At 36.3% G+C, this 24,358-nt stretch overlaps 1 protein-coding gene across 1 annotated transcript in view; it reads left to right on the forward strand.

Moving 5' to 3' along the window:
• TBX20 (T-box transcription factor 20) overlaps window positions 1-22,550 on the forward strand; it is a 50,671-nt gene extending 28,121 nt beyond the window's left edge. The window contains exons 7-8 of the mRNA XM_057732017.1: window positions 18,492-18,604; window positions 20,912-22,550. Of these exons, the coding sequence (XP_057588000.1) occupies window positions 18,492-18,604; window positions 20,912-21,252 (454 nt within the window). The 3' untranslated portion in view covers window positions 21,253-22,550. The remainder of the gene's footprint in view (window positions 1-18,491; window positions 18,605-20,911) is intronic.
• The last annotated feature ends 1,808 nt before the right edge of the window (window positions 22,551-24,358 follow it).

Here is a 24,358-nt window from a genome sequence, read left to right on the forward strand (position 1 = left end):
TTCTTACCATTCCCACCGCTACCGTTCTTATCTAGGACAGTATCATCTCTTTCCTAGATTATTACATTAATTTTCTAATTCATCCTTCTACCTACACTCTTACTGTTCTTAAGTCCATTTTCAGTTCACCCATCAGAATGATCTTGTCAAAGAAAGGAAGTAAGATCATATCACTCTTGCTCAGAGCTCTCCAGTGACTCATCTTCCCATTCACAGTAAAATCCAAAGTCCAGACAACGCCCCAAAGGTCCCACAGAGCCTGATCCCAGCCCTCCCAGTTACTGCTGTGAACTCATCTACTTTTGTCTTGCTCACTTTCTTTTGAACATGCCCAGGCCCATCTCAGCCCCAATTAGGGAGGGCCTTTATACATACTTACCCTCTGCCTAGAATATGCAGCCCCCAATATCTGATTGGTCCAATGCTTTGTTTTTTGTTTCCTACTGTATCCCCAGAACCTAGACTAGTGCCTGGTACATAGTAAACACTCAAATATTTGTTGAGTAAATAATGATGTGTCTTTTTTAAAATGTCATACAGAGTATCTGTATTTTTAAAAATTTGTCTGAAGGTCTTTGTGTTTTAATAGAAAAATTTAATCTATCTCCAAAGCATTATGGCTACTGATATGTTTGATATTGTCTCTTTTTGTTTCTGTTCTCTGTTTAATTCAGCTATTTGTTTTCCTTTTTATTTTCTCTTCCTGTCTTTTATTAAATTTATCAAGGTCCCCCCCTCCCTTCTGTTATGGTTGACATTCCACAGTCCCCGTATGTCAGGCAGTGGGCGATACAGTTGACAGACTTTATTTCAGCTACACTTCAAAATATTCTATGATAAAGAATGATCATCATACCTATTAAGCTGAAGCTTAAAAAGATTAATATATTCAAATTCACATACTGTAATTTGTGACAGCTGAGCCTCACACCCAGGTTAGTGTGTCTGAAACCAGTGTCCTTTCTCTAATGTTCATTATATTTGCTTTTAATATAATTATGCTTTTAAATTCTGAAAGACATAATTTTAACATTATTTCTCTGTTATTGTTAGGAATGAAAACTATATATTTTCTTTTCTGGTAAAATAGGAAATATTTAGTATGTGATTTCTCCTTGTCCTGCCCCCTCCCCCTCAACCTGTAGTTTTGGTTCAAATAATCTGGGATTTAAAATCCAGCTTTTTATTCATGTGTCTTCTTTATCTTCTTTTTCACTTCTTTTTCTTAATGTAAGGATCACAAAAACATCAATCAAAATCATTGAAATTTACTCTGTCATACTCATTTCATCATTTATTGCTCATGTCTTCTGTTATACTTTAATTGCTGGAATTGTGTTCTGACTTTATTCGCAGTTGTTGATAAACACTGAGTAGTTGTTGAAGGAGGATACATGGGTCATCCTCTTTACCAGTTCTTATATATCCGAGAGTATCTGTTGCCATTATTATAAACCTGACTAGGGTCACAGTCTTTCTCCTTAGAACTCTATCAACCTTACTATGTCATCTAGTTTTTAAATACTGTAGATAGAGTAAAAGCTGATGCCAAACTCACTGTCTTTCCTTTGTTGGAAAATTACCTTTTTTCCCTAGCTGATAAAAATGCTTTTAGAAAGTTTCCTTTGAAATTCAGAAATTGTACCAGTATTTGTTAAGCTGTAAATTTTTTTCATTCATATTTACAATATAACTGAGCCCTTCAAATTGAAAACTCAAGTTGTTTCTCATCTCAGAAAAATGTTCTCCTTGTTCTTTTTTTCTTTTTCTTGTCCTCCTCCTTTTTGCTTCTAATTGGTCTGTTCTATTCAGACCTACTAAAATTCCTATTATATATGTTATACATCCTGAATATACTCCCTACTTCTCTTATCTATTGTTTAATAATTTGTATCTCTAATTGTTTACTCTGATATTAGAAGAATTTCTTACATGAGTCTCATTTGTTGATTCTGTTTTCTACAAAATCTGGTATTCTGTTTGCTGTCTGTCCCTATCGAGTTTTTTTAAAATGTGGTAATTATTATTTTGTCACTCTCAAGTATACTTTTACATTTCCAGATTGCTTCCTTTTCATGCCTGCTAGTCCCTGCTTTATTAGTATAGGGCTTTCTTAAATCTCACTAAAAACTAGAAACTACAAATGACAGATTTGCAATATTTCTGTTTCTTGGAACAAGTCTGTTTCAAAAGAGATCACTTGTTCTGTTTTTTAAAATTAGTTTTCTTCTTTTGATTTGCTCAGTGTTTTCTAATTCCAGTTATCTTTCTCTAGCTCCTATATAGAATGGGATGTGTTTGTTTAGTGTTAGGAGCTGAGATTAATTGTGAATAAAACTATGTGGATCTTTGTTTAATCTTTCAGATGCAGACTGAATAAGGGGTAATAATTTAAATTTATTGTGAGTGTACCAATGTGGAAATATAATTATTCTGTTTGGGTTAGGAAACTGTTACAGGTAGGTGGAGATAGACTTGAAAAAGGGAGTTTTAATTTTGCATTGATTAAATTACCCTGTATGTCTCAGCAGCTGGAAATCAGCTGTTCCCTCACCATGCCCAGCAAAGCAACCTCAAGGCCCTCCTCCAGAGCCCGTGGTGGTCATTGGTCCCACACCCTTCAGTGTACCAAAACCACGGTGTGCTAGCTGAGGGTGTGATGCTGTGGGATCCCTTCCTCATGGCCTCCAGCAGTGTAAGAATCTGCTTCTCATCAACTGCTCAAAGATGTGCCTTTATCATTAATCTCTGCTGCTCCAAGATGGGGGTTTAGGTGAAGCTCTGGCAGAGGGCTTTTCATTCCCGCCACCCCCCCCCCCCCCGAAATACAATGATGAACTGCATGCCACTTGATGCTTCTCTCACTCCTTTCCTGTGGCTAAAATATGAAAGTATGCAGTTGGCACTCTCCCTTCATACTGAGAAGGCCCTATAAAATGTTTAAAACTCCCTGGCATTGAACAAAACTTTCGACCACCTAAAATCTGGACACAAGCCCAGAGGGAATCAAGCCTTCTTCCTCAGAGCTCAAAGACTCTCTATTAGTTTAGATGAAGAAGAAAACTTCAGGAAACAAAGTTGCAAATCTGATATTCTGGAAATTTATAGTTTTATCTACATCAAGCCACAGAGCAGCAAGCATTTTGGCAGATTTGCTAAAAAGGTTCACAGTCTATGGATAATTCCTAAGTCTTAAAAAATGACCTCTGGTGCTAGAAAGAAGGCAGTGTTGGTTCTAACACAGCTGTAAGCTGGCTCGTGACATTTATGAGGCAGTAAGGTTTTCATGAAGAGCAGTGTGGGGTGAGTGGGGCCCATCTCTAAGCAGGTAAATAGCTTAGAGCAGGGGTTGGCAAACGCTGCCATCAGCCACCTGTCTGGTACAGCCCACGAGCTAAGCATGGTCTTTACATTTTAAATGGGTGAAAAAATTATAAAAATTACATTTGGTGACAGGCAAAAGTAATATAAAATTAAAATTTATTGTCTATAAAGTTTTATTGCAGGACAGTCACGTTTTCCAGTTTATGTATTGTTCGTGGCTGCTTTCACGCTACCGTGACAGAGCTGAGTATATCTGACAGAGATCCTGAGACCGGCAAAGCTTAAAATATTTTCTACCTGGCCTTTACAGAGTAAGTTTGCTGATCCCAGGCTTAGAGCTGTAAGGGGCTGTTGAAATGTTCGCAGCAAGGGAAACTCCTACCCCAAAATTTTACCTCCTTAGGATGGTATTTAAAACGAAGAAACTCAGAATTTCTTTTTGAGGCCCATGTGGTGATGCTAATTGACAAAGCTGGCGAGGTCTGATCTCTGCCAACACCTTATCCTTCCTGTCTTTACAGTGGTAGTTTTTGAGACATGCATTAGGGTCATTTTAGCGCCTGTAGTTCAAGCCAGAAGGAAGATGACAGAGTAGGATGACAGAGTATAACGTGGGAGATGCATACGTTTCAGGATTCTCTGTAGATTTTAATTATCCACGTTATTTTTATCCATCTTCTAATCTTGTGCCTCAACTATGATGAATAATTGAAATTTATTTTTCTCTTTAGAGAAAACGTGCAGGGCCTTTAGAAAACAGTATAAAAGGTGTTTGGGAAAGTGGGTGTTAGAAAGACTCCTAAAACATCATCCAGTTTAATATTAAGGAATTAGAAACCACTTTTTCTAATACTTCCCAAATTTGCATTTTAAAATGGAAAAAATATATTTAAAATGTGTAAGAACCCAGTACTCAAACTTTAAATAAGTCAAATGTGACCCTCTACCGCTCAGAATCCCCCTCCCAAAGACAGTCTCTATCCTTAGTTTGAAGGATATGTGTGTGCACACCCACATGTACTTTAAAGGTAAAATCCTACTTGAGCGCATACTAATACTTCCTATTTCAATTCAGGACGATAGAGTTTTTACTTACCCTCTCTGACCTCAGAGCTGTATCTCTTTTCTCTCATGCTGAGTTGTTAGTTCTCAATAACACCAGGAGTGATAGAATATTCTGTCATTGCTCCTTTGCTTTATCTCACAGCATAGAGAAGCACAGCAACCTCAGAATATGTATGTCAACATATCTCCAGCAATGTGGCAACTAAAAATAGTTAAAAATCTTTTTGTGGTTCTTTTCATCCTTAGTGTAGATTCTATTGATACTAGAGTGTTGGTTTTTTTTTTTAAAGGGTTTTTTGTTTGTTTGTTTGGTAGTCATACCACCAACCTAATGATACACATTTAGTTTCATCTGTTTTATTGTTTTTTTTGAATTTAAAAAAGTATAATTTCCTTATATGGTTATTTAATAAATGATTTACATGGTTTCAAGACAAATCTACAGAACACGGTTTATTCAAAGGCAGTCAAAATTCTGTCTCTATCTCCTCTACCCTATTTCTTCCCTCTTCTAAAGGTAACCATTAAAAAAAAAAAAGGCTTTATCTTTCCATTATGTTTTTTAATATAAGCAGATACATGTTTATATATGCGTCTCTTTTTCTTAAACTTTAACATACTCTAAACATTTTCACCTTGTTTTTTTATGTGACAATGTACATTAATATTATATTATATATATATGTACTATGTAAGTATATAATATATATAATGTATATATTACTATGTTTGGGCTCAGTTGTGTCATTGTTTTGTTATATTTAAATTGATGTACAAGTATTTTATATAAATACTCTTTTACTACGTGGTCTATTTTATCAGCAAACTTTTTTTGTACTTTTTTTGGTATCTAGCAAGATTCATACTCTTGTTCTATTTTTGTTTACACTAATATCTATTAAAAAGTCCTTTCCCCCTCTTTCTAATTTTCTTTAGGTCCCCTACTAGGAACAAAATTGAAATTAACCAGTAATTTCTTTTTGTCTTCCTCTAATTTCCCTCTTTTTCAGCATCTGATTTGAAGTAACATCCTTTTAATCTCAGTTAATAAACATATATAATCAACAACTTTAATTCTACTTATCATGTTCTTTCCCCATTCTCCCCCCATTTTTGAGAACTGTCTCATCTTCCTTGCCAGAGAATACAGTCATTACATACCGTATCCTTTCGTATAACCATGGTTTAGTCTTAGTTCTACAAGTAAAAATGTATTTAATGCCCCTTGATGCATCTTATGTTAGTGTCTCTACAGTGTTTTGGTTGTCTGAAGCTCATTTTCTACTTGGTTCCTCAAGAAAGACTATAGTGGGACCAATATTCCTGGTCTTTTGCATGAACATGACAGTTTGTGGCCTTCATTCGTGAAAGTCAGTTTGACTTGGTATACCCATTCCCTGCATCACATTTTCTTTCCTGCCATATCTTAGATATGTTGTTACTTCAGTGTCTCCTGGAATAAAGTATGGCTGTCAAACTCTGATGACAATCTAATATTTTTTCCCATAAAAGGAGCAGCCTTTTCTTTGAAACAATCAAAAGATTTTGTTTTTTCCTTTGCTTTTATTGTCCTTGATCAAAAGGCAGAAGGAGATGCCCAGTTCCCAGAGGATTATCTGCACATGTTGCCTTCTTATTTCTTCCACTCATAGATGATGTGAAGGGACAGAAATAAGGTGGCACCAGTCTTCTGAAACATTATTCATTTGTTCCTGTTGTACCTCATGCTTCTTTAGAATGAGGAGTCCTTGGAGTTCAATCCAAGACACTCCCTACACTGACTTCTAGTGCACTTGCCAATGGAGTAAATTTTAAATTGTCAAAAGCTCTGCTGATGACCTTAGAGGCAGACAGGAGGAAATTTATGGTGAAATGAAATGTGAGGATTATGTGGATTTCCCTTCTGTACATCATGGGTCCCATCCAGACAGCTGGCACTTGCACCATTTTGGTGGACTCAGTGGGAGGGCTGAATGGATGTCCTGCTCAGTGCTCTGTTCAGATGTCCTACAGTAGAGCCATTTCTTTAAAACATCCTCCTCTACCTTGCATTTTGAACATATTAGTCACTTTTTTTTTTATAAAGACTGGTCCAGAATAAGACTTTTTGCATATACTTTTATTTACTTAGTTCATCTCTCCTCTCCATCTTCACCTTCCCCTATTTTGGATACCTGCTGGTATCTGGGCTTTCTTCTAGCTTTGGAAAAAAGAAAATTCTGACATTCAGGGCTCCTGAAGAATTCATGGATGTCATGAACTGATTAGTCTATCCTAATAGTTATTACCCAAATAGCCAATAACATAAGTTTACATATCACTCTTAACAGAAAACCAGCATAATAGATTTATGCAAAGGAGAGGAATATATAGACAGGACAGGGGCGGTTGTATTGCCTGAAAATAAATGGATTAAACTTCAGCCTAGTGAATAGTAAAATGGTTATGGCTCATGACTTAATTTGCTAATTCCCTTAATCTTTCATAAATACAACTATACTTGAGTGTTATGGAGACTCTTACAAAGTAGATTATGCAGTGCCTGTAATAAAGTAAATGTGAAACATAATTTCAGTGAAGTCTGCTAAAAAACAACCAACCAACCAACCAACCAACCAACCAACCCTGGATATTAAAGGCAGGCACTATGTGAAAGGCAGGCTACTCGATAATAAAAATACTAAAGAAAGCAAATGGCAAAAGCTACTAGCAGTGGTCTCTGTTTTATTTATTTTGAGGCTGGAGTGATTTGGGGAGCCAACCAGTTTCTCTGTCATTATACCAGTGAGGCAAGTAGGGCCCAGAGAGTGATCTGCCAGATCACACAACTAGTCAGTAGAAGATATGGGGTTAGAACTCAGGGTTCTTTGCAACTAGTAATGGACTTTTTCAAAATGGCTCTTTTTAATTTTTACTTCTGTTTATATATTTATAGACTGATAAACTGTTAGAGCCACAATAGATCTTAGAGATTATCTAATCCAGCCCACCATTTCCCTACCATACCCTCATTTTATAAGAGAAAGCAAAGCCTAGACACAGATAAGGAATCTGATCACACAGCTTCTTAGTAGAGAAACATCTTTTTTTATCATCTCCAATGAAGACAGAGTTTGTATAAGAGACTGTATGCATAAAATGAATGTTATTTTGTTTGGTAACCAGATTAAAGTCTGCTTTTAAACAAAAGCTATTAATTTAATAAATTAAGAGAGTCTGGTGACAACCACCACAAAACAGACAGAGCTAATTTTTTTTCAAATGATAGAAGTAGTTACCACAAAATTCTTTCAAATAGCAAGCTATGTTCCTACATTTAAAATGTTACTCACTTATTCACAGCTTCTAAGAGGAAACATTTATATTACAAAACTGTGTCAAACAAACCAGTGAGTTTGATAGAGTAGCAGAATTATTCACAATTGACTTATGGTTGTAATTTGTCCTCCTTTTTTTCTTGCTTGTGTCTTTCTATCTGTGTCTGAGGATATCTGTTCCCTGCCTCACAATTTACTGAAGTTTTATTTTTAGAGGCTGAATAATCTGTACTTTGCATGAGACCTTTGTTCTAGTCACAATGGTTAGACTTAAGAAACTAGTTTTTTTTCCCCACAGTGGTACAGTTTACTTAAGTTGCTAATAATGATATAAAACAAGAAATGTATATTACTATTGAAAAGGAAAATTAGTAGGATTAAGTCAAATAAATAAAAATTAACTAAAATTAAAAGCTTTTAAAAAGGTTATTTCATTTTTTGAAAATGTATTGCATAATATATTTCTGTTCTCAAATTAAAATTAATGATTTATAATACATCTCCAATTGTATTATCTAAAGTTTTCATTTATTAAGTACTTTGTGGAAGCAACAGATATTGATATATTGTCTTCCGGTAATTTATAACATTATCTGCATAAATCTTTCGGTTTTTTTTTTTTGCATAAATCTTTCAAAAAATATTGTGATGAGTTATTTACAAAGGCCCAGTGAGATATTTGTAAAATGAGCAAATTGATGAGCAAGGACAACTTTAAATATTTTGTTTTCTATAAATTAGATTTAATTTTAATGGATCTGACATTTCCTCCCTGAATGCAGCTTTTTTCCAGATCTATATTTAGAAAGAAAGTTAGAATGTAAATTGAAATAACATTTAATTTTTATTTAATTTTCCCTCTGACATGTATATTGTAGGATGGTTTAAATGAACCATAGCAAGTTATAGCAACCAGAATCTGTTTCACCTAAAATGATTATGAGTATATAACTGGCTTTAGCAACATATGATTTTGATATACAATAATAATAGTGATTTAATTTTGTTACCTATAAAACATTTATCAAACACTTATATGTCAAGAACCAATATAAACTCTTTTTTTAAAAAAATTATTTATTTATTTATTTAAATTTTGGCTGCATTGGGTCTTCATAGTTGCGCTCCAGTTTTTTCTCTAGTTGTGGTGAGTGGGGGCTACTCTTTGTTGCAGTGTGTGGACCTCTTAGCGTGGTGACTTCTCTTGCTGCAGAGCATGGGTTCTAGGTGCTCAGGCTTCAATAGCTGCAGCACGCAGGCTCAGTAGTTATGGTGCACAGGCTCGGTAGTTCTGGCTTATGGGCTCTAGAGCACAGGCTCAGTAGTGACACATGGGCTTAGTTGCTCTGCAGCATGTGGGATCTTCCTGGCCCAGGGATCGAACCTGTGTACCCTGCATTGGCAGGCAGATTCTTAACCATTGTGCCAATGGTTAAGTCCCCCAATATAAACTCTTTATGTGTATTTAACTCATTAAATCATAATAATAACCTTAGAGCTAGGTCATATTAATATCCCTCATTTTGCAGATGAGAAAACCGAGGCACAGAGAAGTGAAGTAATTTGCCCAAAGGCATACAACTGGCAAGTTGTATGGATTCAACCTAAGCAGCTTCCAGTAACCACTACGCTAGGGCAGTGGTTCTCCAAGTGTGGCTTCCACATCAGCAGCATCAGCGTTACCTGGAAACACAATGAAAATCATATTCTTGGGCCATGGTTCAGACTTACTAAATCAGAAACTCTAGGGTGGGGTCCAAAAATCTGTGTTTTGACCAGCCCTCCAGGCAATTCTGATGAACACTGTCTTAGTCTGTTGTGCTGCTATAACAAAAATGCCATAGACTGTGAGTGCCTTAAGCAACAGACATTTATTTCTTACAGTTCTGGAAGCTGGGGAATCTAAGATCAAGGTGCTGGCATATTCAGTTTTTCGTGAGGGCCTATTTCCTAGTTCATAGACATCTATCTTCTCACTGTGCCCTCACATGGCTGAAGAACAGAAAGCTAAAGCAAGCTCTCCATTCTCTTCTTATAAGGGTACTAATTAATGAGGGCTCTACCTTTAAGATCTAATTGTCTACCAAAGGCCCCACATCCTAAAATCACCACATTGGGGGTTAAGATTTCAACATGAATTTGGGGGGATACAAACACTTAGTCTATAATACACTAAAGTTTCAGAATCACTGCCTAGATAAAGAAAGCACTGTTCTCTCCCATGTTCAGAGGTCAACAATGTAGTGGTAGAAATGGTCATGTAAACACATAATTACCATCCATCTAGTAAGTGCATTTGAAGAGGAATATATTAGGTATAGTGACGGTGCAAAGGAGAATGTGAAGGAGAGGGAGGTTTTGTTTTTTGAACATTAAGAAATCTGTACTCTAGTTTCAGAGAGAGAGGAAGGGCAATCTGTTCAATACTGATAGAGTATGTTGGTTTTGCTCATCTAGAGTTTGAACAGATCGTTCAGATGACTTATAGTTCTGAACATTTTTGCAGAATCAACATAATCACTGCAGCTACCCTATATCTTGCCCACCTTCTGGCTATGATTGTGTCTCTCACATGTATATTATTCTTGGAATTGATGGTTACATATTAGTCAGAAGAGATCACTTAAAGATACCTAAGGTAATAATTTACTCGTTTGGCCTAGAAAAATAATTTACGGTTAGATATTAGAAAGGCCAATCTTCAATAATGGTACCCATTTCATTTATCTATTAAAATCCAAACTAACTACTGACTCTTTCTTTGGGATATAACAGCACTGAGCATCACAAGGCACTGTCCTAGCTTGTAATACCTAAATCACTTGACCCATTAGGTGAGTCATCCCTTATTTTTCAGAGCACAGTATTCTAGAAATCCTCACAATAGTCTTCCAGGCTAAACAAATTCTTTGCACTTTCCATTCTGCTGGAAACAGGGATTAGACATAAAGTAAACAACATGAGCTGTCTATTCTTTGTAACATCTTCGAAGAGATGGCCCTGATTTGCACCACTGTTTTCAATCACTTAAAAGGCAATAATTTAATTATGCCATCCTTTATATAAGAACTGCCATTGCTTTCAGTTCCCTTCCAGGCCTGACACAAATAAATCACTTCAATAAAATCCCTTTTTTCTCCCTCTTAGAGACAAGAATAAGTAATGATACCAGTGATCTTCCAAGGACAAAATAAATACAATGTACTTCTTATAGAAAAGCAAAATATTTCACAAGGCAATGATTCTTTGTGCTATTTAAACAATTTTTCTTGTGTGTATGTGAAAAATATTTAAATGATTTTTTATAAGTGCATTTTTAGAAAGGCAGATACTACACTCTACTTTTGAACTTTAAATGCTTGGATCAAGCAGTCTCTATGCCTAGGATGAGCAGTTGAATACACCTTAGAAATACGCCATCCATAATTTCAGCCCATTGATGGTCATTTCTTTATGACTTTACAAAGAGAAAATATTTTCTAGGGTATCTGAAGCAGGATCTTTCCTCATGTGAAAACAACCACTGAATTCTTTTCTAAGTTCATTTTAAATATTAACAGTATGACACATGGCTTAGACTAAAAGGACATCGGCTTAAATGTATGTTATAGTTGTCATTTTATTACAGGTTGCTCATCTCAATTGACTTTTTCCTTTATGACCCAAGTTACCCAAAAAGACAGTCATGCTCTAATAATGTAGTGAGTTAAGTCCTTGAGTAAGTGACGTAGCTGTTAAGGCTTCAGGGGTCCACCATTACCAGAGTGTGGGCATATAAAACTTAAAATATTTGGCAGTTGGCAATTTGATTAGTTAGGACCCATGTCATGCCAAGTTATCCTTTCTGTTCACTTTTTTAAAAAAATAAATTTATTTATTTTATTTTTATTTACTGGCTGCATTGGGTCTTTGTTGTGGCGCACAGGCTTTCTGTAGTTGCAGAGAGCAGGGGCTACTCTTCATTGTGGTGAGCAGGCTTCTCATTGTGGTGGCTTCTCTTGTTGTGGAGTACGTGCTCTAGGTGCACAGGCTTCAGTAATTGCGGCACACGGGCTCACTAGTTGCGGCTCTAGGGCTCTAGAGTGCAGGCTCAGCAGTTGTGGCACATGGGCTTAGTTGTTCTGTGGCATGTGGGATCTTCCCAGCCCAGGGCTCGAACCTGTGTTCCCTGCATTGGCAGGCAGATTCCCAACCACTGTGCCACCAGCGAAGCCCACCCTCTCTGTTAACTTCTGCACTGAATATATTTACTGGTGCCTCTTAGTAAATAATAAAAATGTTTTCATGTCAACAAGTCCAACTCAAGGGATTCAACAAGTTCAAGGGATTCAACAAGTTCAAGGGATTCAACAAGTTCAAGGGATTCTTTTTTTTTTTTAATTTTATTTATTTATTTATTATTTTTTGGGGGGTACACCAAGTTCAATCAACTGTTTTTATACACATATCCCCGTATTCCCTCCCTCCCTCGACTCCCCCCCCACCCTCCCTCGAGTCCCCCCCACCCTCCCCCGAGTCCCCCCCACCCTCCCCGTCCCAGTCCTCTAAGGCATCTTCCATCCTTGAGTTGGACTCCCTTTGTTATACAAAATAGGTTACACTTTTAAACAGGTGATATAGACTCATTAAAGCTTAATGTTATATTTTATGATAGATATAATTTTATAATAGAACTGCAAATAACATTCTAGTCAAGTTTTCTGCTGACTTTTACACTAAATCACTGAGAAAAATCCTCCTGTTTGGATCACACTATTCTCAGTGAGGATTATTCATATGGGTAAAATAAACTGGAAAAAGATATAATCTAAGAGAACAGACTTTTTACCTGCTTTAGATATACTTTTATAGGGCACTAATATTTACTGAGTACCTCCTATGTGCCAGACACCATTTTGGGCAATTCAAATGCCTTATCTCATTTAATTCTCACAGTTACAGTTCTCATCACTGTTCTTTGCTTTACTTTTATTTGTCCGTAGCACTATCATCATCTAATATAATACATATCTTTCTATGCATTTTTCTTTTCATGTCTTTTCCTCTTCCATAACCCCCTCTCCCATTAGGCAAGGATTTTTATGCTTCATTTACTGCTGTCTCCATAATTCCTAGAATAGTGCCTTGTTCATAAAAGGTGCTAAATAGTATTTTTAGATGAATGAATGACTTCCCAATTTACACACGAAGAGAGGTTAAGAAAGTAACAAAACTAGAAGGTGAAAATGGTTTTAGGTGGTCCATATACTCATCTATCCATTCATCCAGTTAATGAATGACTTTAAAGCCCATGATACTTCCAATATACCACACTGCCTCCAATGCATTTACTATATTGATATAAAAATCAGCATGATAGTGACAATTTTATCAGTTCATTATAAGTTCCCCAAGTATCCTTGTTACCATTTCTTATGATATTTTATGATTTGAAATTAATTTTGAATAAACATGTCTGAACTGCAAATGGTACAGAGGCATATATGGGGAAAAGTATCCATCACACACCTTCTCCTTCACCAGAATCAATCACCTGGGGAGCTTTAACAATTACTGAAGCCTGTGTCCCACCCCACAGGTTGTGATTTACTTGATCTGTGGGTATGGGCCTGGTTTTGGAATTTTTAGAAGATCCTCAGGAGGGAGTTTGCTGCAGGTAAATAACAAGGACCAAGTATAACCTCTTGCCTTAAATAACTAAGAAACACAAAATATATGAAATAATGCTTTTTTATGATACTGGACACAAAGCAACAAAAGACAGTAATCCCTGAAGAATGGGAAACAAATGAAGTGAGAGCTGTGATGGCCCCAGCTTATAGTCAGAGAGAGTTTTTTATCTAGGCTGTGGGACAGGGAGGGAGAATACAGGCTGAGCCGGGCAGACTCCCTGAGTTGAGCAGTCAGAGCTGAGAGGTCGATGAGAGCAAACAATGACAATCCACAGGACAGACCACAGGAGAGGATGACTCCAAAGACCTACAGCTGGTCCCTCGTTGAGTGTTCCGCTGAGACCTGACTAGCACATGCATGTGAGGAAACTACCAGAGGTTGGGGCGACTGGGAAGCACATGAGAAGAATGGAGAAAACAGTGCCTAGTGTTCATACAGGGATAAAAATAATGCCTGTTCTAATGAGATGGACTGGAAAATCTTGCAATTTGCAGGGCATTTGATAGAATACTCAGAAGGGTTTTGCTTTAGTAGTGAGAAAAAAATTAGTTCTAGACCAAATAGTATTCCAGTCCTACCTAACGTATCTTGGAAAGCAAGACCCCAAAAGATCACTTATTTTCCAAGTAACTTAACTATATCCTAGAACAAAGCTCAAGAATATTTATAAGAATACAGAAATATCCAGCAACCACCAAGATAAAATTCACTATGTCTGACATCCAATTAAAAATTATCAGATACGCAAAGAAGCAGAAAAATATAACCCATAAATTAACCAATTGAAAATAACCCAGAACTGATACAAATATTATAATTAGCAGACAAGGACATTAAAACAATTATTATAACTGTATTCCAAATAGTCAGAAATTAAGTAGAGACACAGAAGAGGCCTAAGTGATCCAAATCAAAATTCTATTATGGTTTATCACAAGATATTGAGTATATAGTTCCATGTGCTATATATTAGGACCTTGTTGTCAAAATTCTAAAGATGAAAACTACAATGTATAAAAGATACACTGGATGGGACTAATGGCATTTTAGATACTGCAGATGAAATAATTAGAGAACTTCAAGACAGCAATAGAAACTATCACAGTAAAACAGAAAGCAAAGAGAAATTTTTAAAAATGGAGAGTATCACTGAGTTGTGGGGGAACTTTAAGCAGTCTAATATATGTGTAACTGGAGTACTGGAACCCCTAAAAGGTAGATGGGGAAATGGGGGAAGAACTATATTTGAAGAAATAATGTTCAAAATTTTTCCAAATTTAATGACAACTAAAAACACAGAATCCAAAGAGGGCCAACAAACCCAAGCTCAAGAAGCATTAAGAAATAACATGAAGGCACATCATAATCAAATCGCTCAAAACCAGCACTGAAGAGAAAATATTGAAAGCAACCAAGGAATTAAAGACATATTACATAAGATAAGGATGACAGCAGATTTCTTGTCAGAAACAGTAAATGAGGAGACAGTGGAGCAACATTTCTAAAAGTACAGAAAGAAAAAAAAAAAGTCTCTCAACCTAGAAATTTATCCCCAGCAAAAATGTTAAAAAAAAAAAAAAAAAAAAAAAGGCAAAATGAAGACTTCTTTCAGACATGCAAAACTGCACTACAGATATGTTACAGGAAGTCCTTCAGGTGGAAGGAGAACTATATCAGATGTCAATCTAGATCTACACAAAGGAATGAAGGACAGTGGGAATGGTAACTACAAGAATAGGTAGATCAAATTTTTTATATTATTCAAATCTTTTAAAAACATAATTAACTGTTTAGACAAAAATAACAATAACAATGTAATGTGGGGTTTATGTAAAAGTAAAATGTTTGACAAGAATTGTACAAAGGTTAGAAGAGAAAAATAAAAGTAATATTGTGAGTCATACTTAAAATGGTAACTATCACTTGCCAAGTAGGTTGTGATGTGTTAAAGATATTTAGTATGAACACTAAATCAACCACTAAAAATACAAAAGTTATAAATAATAAACAAACCAGCAAAGCAGATGGAATCATAAAATATAACCTAAAAGAAGGCAAATAAAAAGATTTTTTTTTTTTTTTGACAAAGATGCAGCAGTAGTTCAGTGAAGATGGGGTAGTCTTTTCAACAAATAGTGCTGGAATAGTTTGCTATCAATAAGCAAAAAGTGAACATCCATCCATACCTCATGCTACACACAAAATTAACTCAAGCCAAATTATAGATCATTATGTGAAAACTAAAACTATAAAAACTTCTAAGAAAAAAATTAAGAGAAACTTTTATGGTCTTAGGCAAAGATTTGGGGGATAGTACAGCAAAAGCATCCATAAAATTACACAAAGTGTCTGTTTAAAAGACACTTAAAAGATGATAAGACAGACCACAGCCTGGCAGAAAATATCTGCAAGCCATACTTCCTATAAAGACCAGTGTCCCAAATATATAAAGAAATCTCAAAACTCAATAATAAGGAAACAACCTAATTTTTAAAATGAAAAACATATTTGAACAGTTTACCAAAGTTGATATATAGAAACAAATAAGCACATAAAAAGATGAGCAACATCTTACTCATTAGGGAAATGCAAATTAAAACCATGGTGAGATGCTAGTACATGTGTATTAGAATAGCGAAAATTAAAAAGACTGACCATACCAAGTGTTGGTGAGAATGTGGAAGAATGAAACTCTCATATATTGCTGATGGAAATGCTAAATGATACAACTGCTTTGGAAAATAGGTTGGCAGTAAATTGAACACATACCAACCATACAATCCAGCATTCCACTCCTAGGCAGTTTCCCAAAAGAAGGGAAATCATATGTCCATTTAAAAATATACATGAATATATGTAGCAGCTTCATATGTGACAGTTTAAAACTAGAAACAAGGAAATGTCCATCAACAGGTAAATAGGTAGACTACAATGTACATTCCATACAACAGAATGCTACTCAGAATAAGAAAGAATGAACTACTGATATGGGCTCCAACATGATGGATCTCACAGTCATTATGCTGAGTGAAAGAAGCCAGATAAAAAGGTACACGTAAGGTATGATTTCATTTTTACAGAATTTTAGAAGACGCAAACTAACCTGTGGGAACAGAAATCATACTAGTGGTTTCCCTGGAAAAGTATGTTGGGCAGGGCAGACCAGGGCCCATGAGGGGCATGAGGAAACGTTTGGAGGTGTTAGATACATTCACTGTCTCACTTGTGGTGGTGTCACTGGTCATATAAGCCCAAATCAATCAAACTGTATACTTTAAATATATGCCATTTACTGTTTGTTAATTTTACCTCAATATAGTTTTTTGTTTTCTTTTTAAAGAGCTTTAGGTGACTCAAGCGTATTTGGGACAAATTTGGGAATCATCACTTCAGTTCCTCAGGTCCCTAGTTCCACCCTACGGAGACAACCTACTCTAGGCAGCTTCTTGTTCTGGGAACTGGAACATTCTGGAAATATCATGCGTATACAAACATATATATTCCTTGTTTTAAATTCACAAATGGTAGCATACTTTATACACTGTTTTTTACGTAACTTTTTTTCACTTAACTATATCTTAGAGATCATTCCATATCAATAAATATGGAATGGCCTCATTTTTTTAAGCAGCTATATGTTAACCCATTGAATCTGAATTTTGCCTGATCCCATTCTGGCTACGTGAGGTGGTACTGTATGCTATTTTTAAAACTTTTTAGGAGCAAAGATATAACTTGAATAGTTGCTAGAATTAGTTTTTCTTTTAGGCATACCCATAAGTCTTCATTTGCATGCTGTTATGACAAAATGCTTTGATCTGTGTGAGTATACAAGCTTTCTAGAACACCAAATTCACTATTAGTATTTTTTTGCAGGTAAAATCTGCATATCTATGTGAAATGCTGACAGGTATTACATTTTATAAAGTTATTATGACATTTTATTTGCTTTCCTTATCCCCTCAATATGAAATTTGGTGTTTGGTTCGTCCTTTATTCAACACACTTTTTTTTTTTTTTTTAAATGGATTCCTCATTTGGTTGTTGACTTGTTTATTGTTGAGACACGTGGAAGTTTATTGTTTAGTTGCTCCACGGCATGTGGGATCTTCCTGGAGCAGGGATCGAATCCGTGTCCCCTGCATTGGCAGGCGGATTCTTAACCACTGCGCCACCAGGGAAGTCCCCAACACACTTTTTAAATATTCCTTTTTTGTCCTTTGGTGGTTAACTCGGTGCTGGTCTTTAGGCCACAGCTATTCTTGGAGATGTATATACTGTATAAACTAACCTGTTACCAACTTCCATTTTTGGCAAAGAAATCATTTGGCTAAACTCTAGCTGGCATTTTCCCCCCTTAATAGCAGCAGGTCTAACTGGCAAATACCAAAATAATTTTTGTTTTTAAAGTTAACAACACTCTTTAGTTTTTAGCCTATGTTGCAAGAGAAAGACCATCTACAAAGACAAAGCACCAATTTATTTGGGGGCTTAAATTCCCTAGTGGCCATTTACGTGTCCTTCATAGGTTTTCTATAATTTTCAGTCTTAAAGCAACAAGAATCTCAAAGTGTCCATTATCCCAACTACCATACTGTCATATATTCTATGTACTTACTAGGTTTATTAGTAAATATTGAGTGTTTTTATGACTAATGATATTCTGAACTTTGGGCCAGTATTTCATCAGATGTTCAATCAGTGCAGTTCGTACAGGTGAGTATTTGTTTTGCACTCATCAGCTGATGACATCATGGGATTGCAGCTCCTTGTAGTAAACTCACCATCATTTTCTCACATCATTAAACTCCATATTCCTATGGTCAGGTTTTATAGCTCCTTGTTCACCTTTGTTCCTAATTTTGTAGAATTTCAGGGGATTGTCCCTATCCTGTACAGTTACATTTCTTGTATTTATATGCTTGAGGTCATGTTTCTGAGGCATCTACAATGAAATAAATGTACATGTTTTAAATGTTGTTTTTCACTGAAGTGGTGGTCTTTGGGGTGAGAAAATGGTTTTACTGACTGGTAAATCATCTTTAAGATTCCTCTTCTTCTCTGAGTACTTAACTTTTTAGTTTACATAGGATGTGTCACTCTCTAACCTAGGGAAAGTGTGGAGAGCCTGATTCAAAAGCATTCCTATGCCCGCTCACCCATCCGTACCTATGGAGGAGAAGAGGATGTGCTAGGGGATGAGGTTCAGACAACACAAAATCGAGGTAAGACCACTTCCAGACTATGCAACTGCTGGGAGCAAGAGCACCCAAAGGAGAACAAAGGCAGGGAGGTGATGCGACTTCCAGTCCTCAGGGGATGGAGACTGCCCCAAAGTATTTCAGAAGTCTCTTCAGGAAGGGGCAGCCTGAGGCTGATCATTATTTTGCCTTTACATGTTAAGTAATTATGTTGCCTGAAGCTTTCCTGTGGTTTGTTTTCCAGTAAAAGGACACTGAGCCTCTGAGTCAGGAGCTCAGGAGTTACTTGTCTGTGATCTACTACCAAAGAGCTATTGGACATTGGGGGTGCTCCCTTAGTCTTTCTGAACCTCAGTTTTACAATCTGAAAATCAGGGAATATATCTGTTTTACTTATATCAGGAATATCTAAGTACGATCAATGACTAGAATGGAAGACACTTTTAAAAAGATTCTCCTAGAGAAGCGCATTGTGTAGAGGTGGTGGCCCTGGTGGTGAGAGCAGGGGAGTACTAAGAAGTTCCTCTGTTGCAGATGCTCAGGGAGGAGCCCTCTGCATCTGGGAGGCCAGAGAAAAAAAGACCAGAGGGTGCCTGGGCACAGGGATGTTCGCATGGGGAGAGTCCTCTGTCACATTTTTATGTCCATGATATGGAATAGCATAAACAGTCAAAACATACGACATCTCTTATAACTAAATCCAAATGAGCTACTAGTAATTATACAACTGGAAAATTCAATATCAACTTTTGCTTAAACTTCTGGATACTGTGATATAAGAAAAAGTTACTCTTGCAACATGTCAAGTATCTAATAAAAAATTATGGTAAGCTGTCATTACTAATAGTTTATAATGATGTATATTATCATTATTACTCAGTATATTATTATATACTAAGCATATGATAAATACAATATACATATTTTATTTTGTATTGTGACAATTTCTTCTTTTCTACTGATGTGGCTTCTAATCTTGCTCTGTACTATGCTATTTTCATAAATGTGTTATTTTGTTTTTTATAACATAACATGTTTTTATATCTGGTAGGGAAAATCTATCCCTATTACAATTTAAACTTTTTTATTATTCTGTCATTATTTGTCCTGATAATTTTGACAAGTGAATTGAAGGTGGAAAAAACATTATCATTTCATTGGCTTTCCACTAGACCAATAAATTAATTTGGGAATAACAGATTCTTAAAAAACATTTTAGTTTTTATCCAAGAATATGGCATGCATCTCCAATTACTAAAATCTTTCATCTCTCAATAGAGTTAGTTGTGTGGAAAACTTCAAATATGTATCATGCATTTCTTTTTAGGGTAATTTTTTTTTTTTTAATTTTATTGGCCGTGTTGGGTCTTTTCTTTTTTTGCTGTGCTCGGGCTTTCTTTAGTTGTGGTGAGTGGGGGCTACTCTTCGTTGTGGTGCGCAGGCTCCTCATTGCCATGGCTTCTCTTGTTGTGGAGCACGGGCTCTAGGCATGTGGGCTTCAGTAGCTGCAGCACATGGGCTCAATAGTTGTGGCTCACAGGCTCTAAAGCGCAGGCTCAACAGTTGTGGCGCATGGGCTTAGCTGCTCCGTGGCATGTGGGATCTTCCTGGAGCAGGGATCGAACCCGTGTCCCCTGCATTGGCAGGCGGATTCTTAACCACTGCACCAGCTAGGAAGCCCTTTTTTGGGTAATTTCTAAGTATTTAAGGTTTATTTTTGGCAGTGCTTATTGTTTCCACATTTCAACTTTTGAGTATAGCTGGCATATTAAAATGTGTTTGGATTTTGGGTATCTGTCTTAAATATAATCAGCAGAGTAAATGTTCTCATTATTTCAAAAAGAAGAGTTATAGAGGTTGAAAAGAGAAAAGAAAAGGAAAGAAAAGAAAAGAAAAAAAAAAAAAAACACTTTTGTGGGTATTCACAGTGGCTTTGGCAACCAGGTAGGTTTGTTGAGGCCTTGTCTGTCCAGCCTTACATATGGGGTTGCTTTAGAGGTTAGGACAGATATCAGCTATTTGGAACTCTTTTTTTAAAGGGAATCAGGTCATTACCTTCACGCAGGGTGCTAGTGTTTTGGCCACTCTCAGGGAGTATGCAGGCCATCTAATGAGTTAAGTCTTTTTCTATATAGTTAATTCTCTCATCCGTATATAGTATAAATGATATCTTCTTGTGTGGAAAGGTAGATGTACCTCATGATTGACCTGTTTCTTTTTTATAGATTTATTATATATTTTTAAAAATAAATTGACCCTTAGAGATAATATAATTCTTGATTTTCACATTGAAGTAGCGTTTCCAGTCTGATGAGATTTTTTTCCTTTCAGGATCAGCCTTTACAACATCTGATAATTTGTCTCTCAGCTCCTGGGTATCATCTTCATCCAGTTTTCCTGGATTTCAGCACCCACAGTCCCTGACTGCTCTTGGCACCAGCACCGCATCCATAGCAACACCCATTCCTCACCCCATACAGGGTTCTCTGCCACCATATAGCCGACTTGGGATGCCTCTAACCCCATCGGCCATTGCCAGCTCCATGCAGGGGAGTGGCCCGACGTTCCCCTCATTCCACATGCCCCGGTACCATCACTACTTTCAGCAGGGGCCCTATGCTGCTATCCAAGGACTGCGCCATTCCTCTGCTGTGATGACACCATTTGTATGACTCTTCTAAAAACAGGAGACTCCAGATCCAGAATGTGCAAATGGGTATGGAAATATAGGACAGGGTTGGGTGGGTGGGATGCGGGGTGTTGGAGCAGGGGCTCTCCAGGAGACATGGGACCTATTAAAGAGGAGAGCTGGACTCACAATAAAACCTGCCACTGAGGGAGAGCACCATGGACCAGGATTCATCTGTAGTTGGGGGACAGCTTTTGGGTTTGAGAGAGAATCAGTGTAAACCTCTTAGCCAGCCTAAGTCCTGCAACTATTGGATATCAATGTACCCAGGAAGTTTAATAATACAAGACAGATGAATCTTAACGTGTATTATTCCTAGTGGTTAAAAATGCTGTGTCAATGCAGTGATGTATAAAGTCAACATGTATAGGTTTTCTTTCTACTTTCCACAGGTTAAAAGAATCTTCAAAGAGGCAATAGTGTATAACATACTGACCATAATGCATAATGACTAACTTAAGTCCATTTCTCCCTGTAGAAATGAGAGCCAATAGAGAAATATTTGTAGTGCTGTAGCTTAAGCATGTTTAGTTTTCCTTTGTGTTAGTTTGCTGGGAAAGGAGCTGAGATAATGCTAATGCATCCTATTTTGTGGATGAATAGGTGGTAATGACTTCACAAAGTTCTTTCTGTAATATTCAAGGGCCAGTACCTGACAAGTTCTTTTTCAAGTCTTGTCTTCCTTCTTCCTAATTCTCTTTCTTGCAATTCTTGCCATTTATGTAGGAAAAATCTTCCATATACAGTTGTTACATTGTAAAACTGAGGTTTTATTTTTCTGGGCTACATTCTAAATACATTGCTGATTTATTCACTGAGGGACACACTAAAGTCTCCACACCTTGACATGTGAGATTTTCTGTCACTACAATAAAAGGTGGTTGCCCTAGTCTGAAAGGAGTTTTTCTGCCATGGGTACCAAAGCTCTGTTCATTTTTACTTCAGCTTTGGGAGACCTTATGGATGTTAAAATGCACCAGGCCAGATTCTCATTTTCAGCAAATTTGCTTTGTTGTTTGATTAGCCACTGCCAATGATTGACAAGAATTTATGAATGACCATTCTAAATGGCCATATAGCCACCTATGGTCATGAATAGTTATGTGTCCATATATCTGATTGGTCCTTTTTTCCTCACTGTTACATTCAGGGACTCTACCATTTTTCTAGGTCCATAATATGAAATTGCATGTTAACTCAATGACACCCTGACTGAAACAATTGGAAGTGCTTATAAGTAAATCTAAAGGATTTATCCACTTTAATTTCAACTCTGGCTGTCTTCTTAAGCCTTCTTTTAGTATTTATAATAGTAATTAACTACATTATAGTTATATATAATGTCTGTATTATTTTTGAGCCATACATATCTAAGCATTTATAATCAGGGAAGTACATTTGGCATTTTGCAACAGTTCACTTCCCTAATAACAGAGATTTAATGAAGTTTGTAGTCCTTCAACTTTAGATATAATGCATTCTAGCTACAGGACTTAACCTGTCTTCTTCACAAAGCTCCCCAATACTTTTAATTTTTTATGTAATATTCATTCTACTTTGCTCTAACTACAAAAGTACTGAATCTGTTCAAAGAGATGGGAAATCTTGCTGCTGACAGTAGAGGTGTATTTGGAAGTAAAATGTAATATACTTATCACATCAAACTCAAGTGGGATTCTATTTGGTTGTTTTAATGTTAGGCTTTTCCAAATCAAATAACTTTCTTGGGCATTTCCGGCCTATGAAACAGGGTATAATTGGCATAGCCTGTCTAAGTGATGCTATTGTTGGACCCTGCAATTGCCTTTCTCCACTGTATCCCAAGGTTTAGTTATGGAGAAGCACCAGCTGCATTAACCAAACATCTCAAAGTCCTATGGCAGACAATGTAGGCTTATTTCTAACTTCTTGCATGTTATGCTATAGTATCCACAGGTAGTTTGTTTTCAAACACAGCACAGATGTGCATTTCTTTAAAAAAGTAGTTACACATAATGTTTAAAGTAAGTATCCACAGAGCTTAGGAGAGGGATTTAATATTTAATAGTTGGCCTGTTGTCAGTACTTTTAATACAGAGTACTGCTACTTAAAGCAGGAATAGCAAAAGTAAATACTATTTTACATAATGGTACATAATACACTAATAAATGACTGGTCTACTAAAGCAAATCCACATCTGAATTTTCTTTTCAATGAGAATGAAATTTTAATACTATTTTGACATCTTTCCCAATTGGTATGTCTCAAAGTAGGTTTGCATATTTTTGTTAAATATGGTTTTATACTAGTAAGTCCTGAATTCATAACTTTATTTTGTATAATCAATATAAGACTAAAAATTAGTAGCATGCTTAGAGAAAAGCAAAGACTAAGACACCACAGCATGCTCTTGGAAAATCATACCTGAAATTCTAAATTGGATACATTTTTTAAGTATTTGGTATTTTTTAAGTATTTTTAAGTATTATCTGAACAAGAAGGAAGAAGCACAAGTGAAATGGAGCTTAACCCAATCAGTCACTCTAGACATAGAAACCAAGGGTAGATATTTGCCCCCACCAGGGTCCTTCTGAGCTATTCTGCTTGTTGGTTATTATTTCAATCTTTGGGTATTTAACATTTAAAACTCTAAAGTCTATTTTACCAAAAGCAATTGCAAGAACTAGATGATTAGTCAGAAAGCCAACTGAATAGTAAAGAGCATGAGTTATGGTATACTTGGAATAAATTCAGGGTTCCCCCCTGATATATTACAGTATCAAAAAGCTTGGCTAACATGCAGTGCTGCTAAAAAGCAGCCCTGCCAGAATGGCTCTATCTAACCCAAAAGAATTAATTCATAATTTAGTAGATTCTACATATGTGATATATTTTTAAAACACTTATCAATAATTCTGAATAAGCTCATTTATTTCTCTTACCTAGTAAATCCTGCCCCCCTTGTCTGTCCACCCTTGGCAGTATAAAGATAAACATATCCAGCTTGGGTCTAACATACCACAAATTATTAGGTAACAAGGTCTATCTTAATGAACTTATATAATATTGCTGGTCCTTTTGAATTTATAACAATGATATGTTGTCTGAA

This window comes from Hippopotamus amphibius, chromosome 4, assembly GCF_030028045.1.
Source record: "Hippopotamus amphibius kiboko isolate mHipAmp2 chromosome 4, mHipAmp2.hap2, whole genome shotgun sequence".
NCBI lineage: Eukaryota > Metazoa > Chordata > Mammalia > Artiodactyla > Hippopotamidae > Hippopotamus > Hippopotamus amphibius.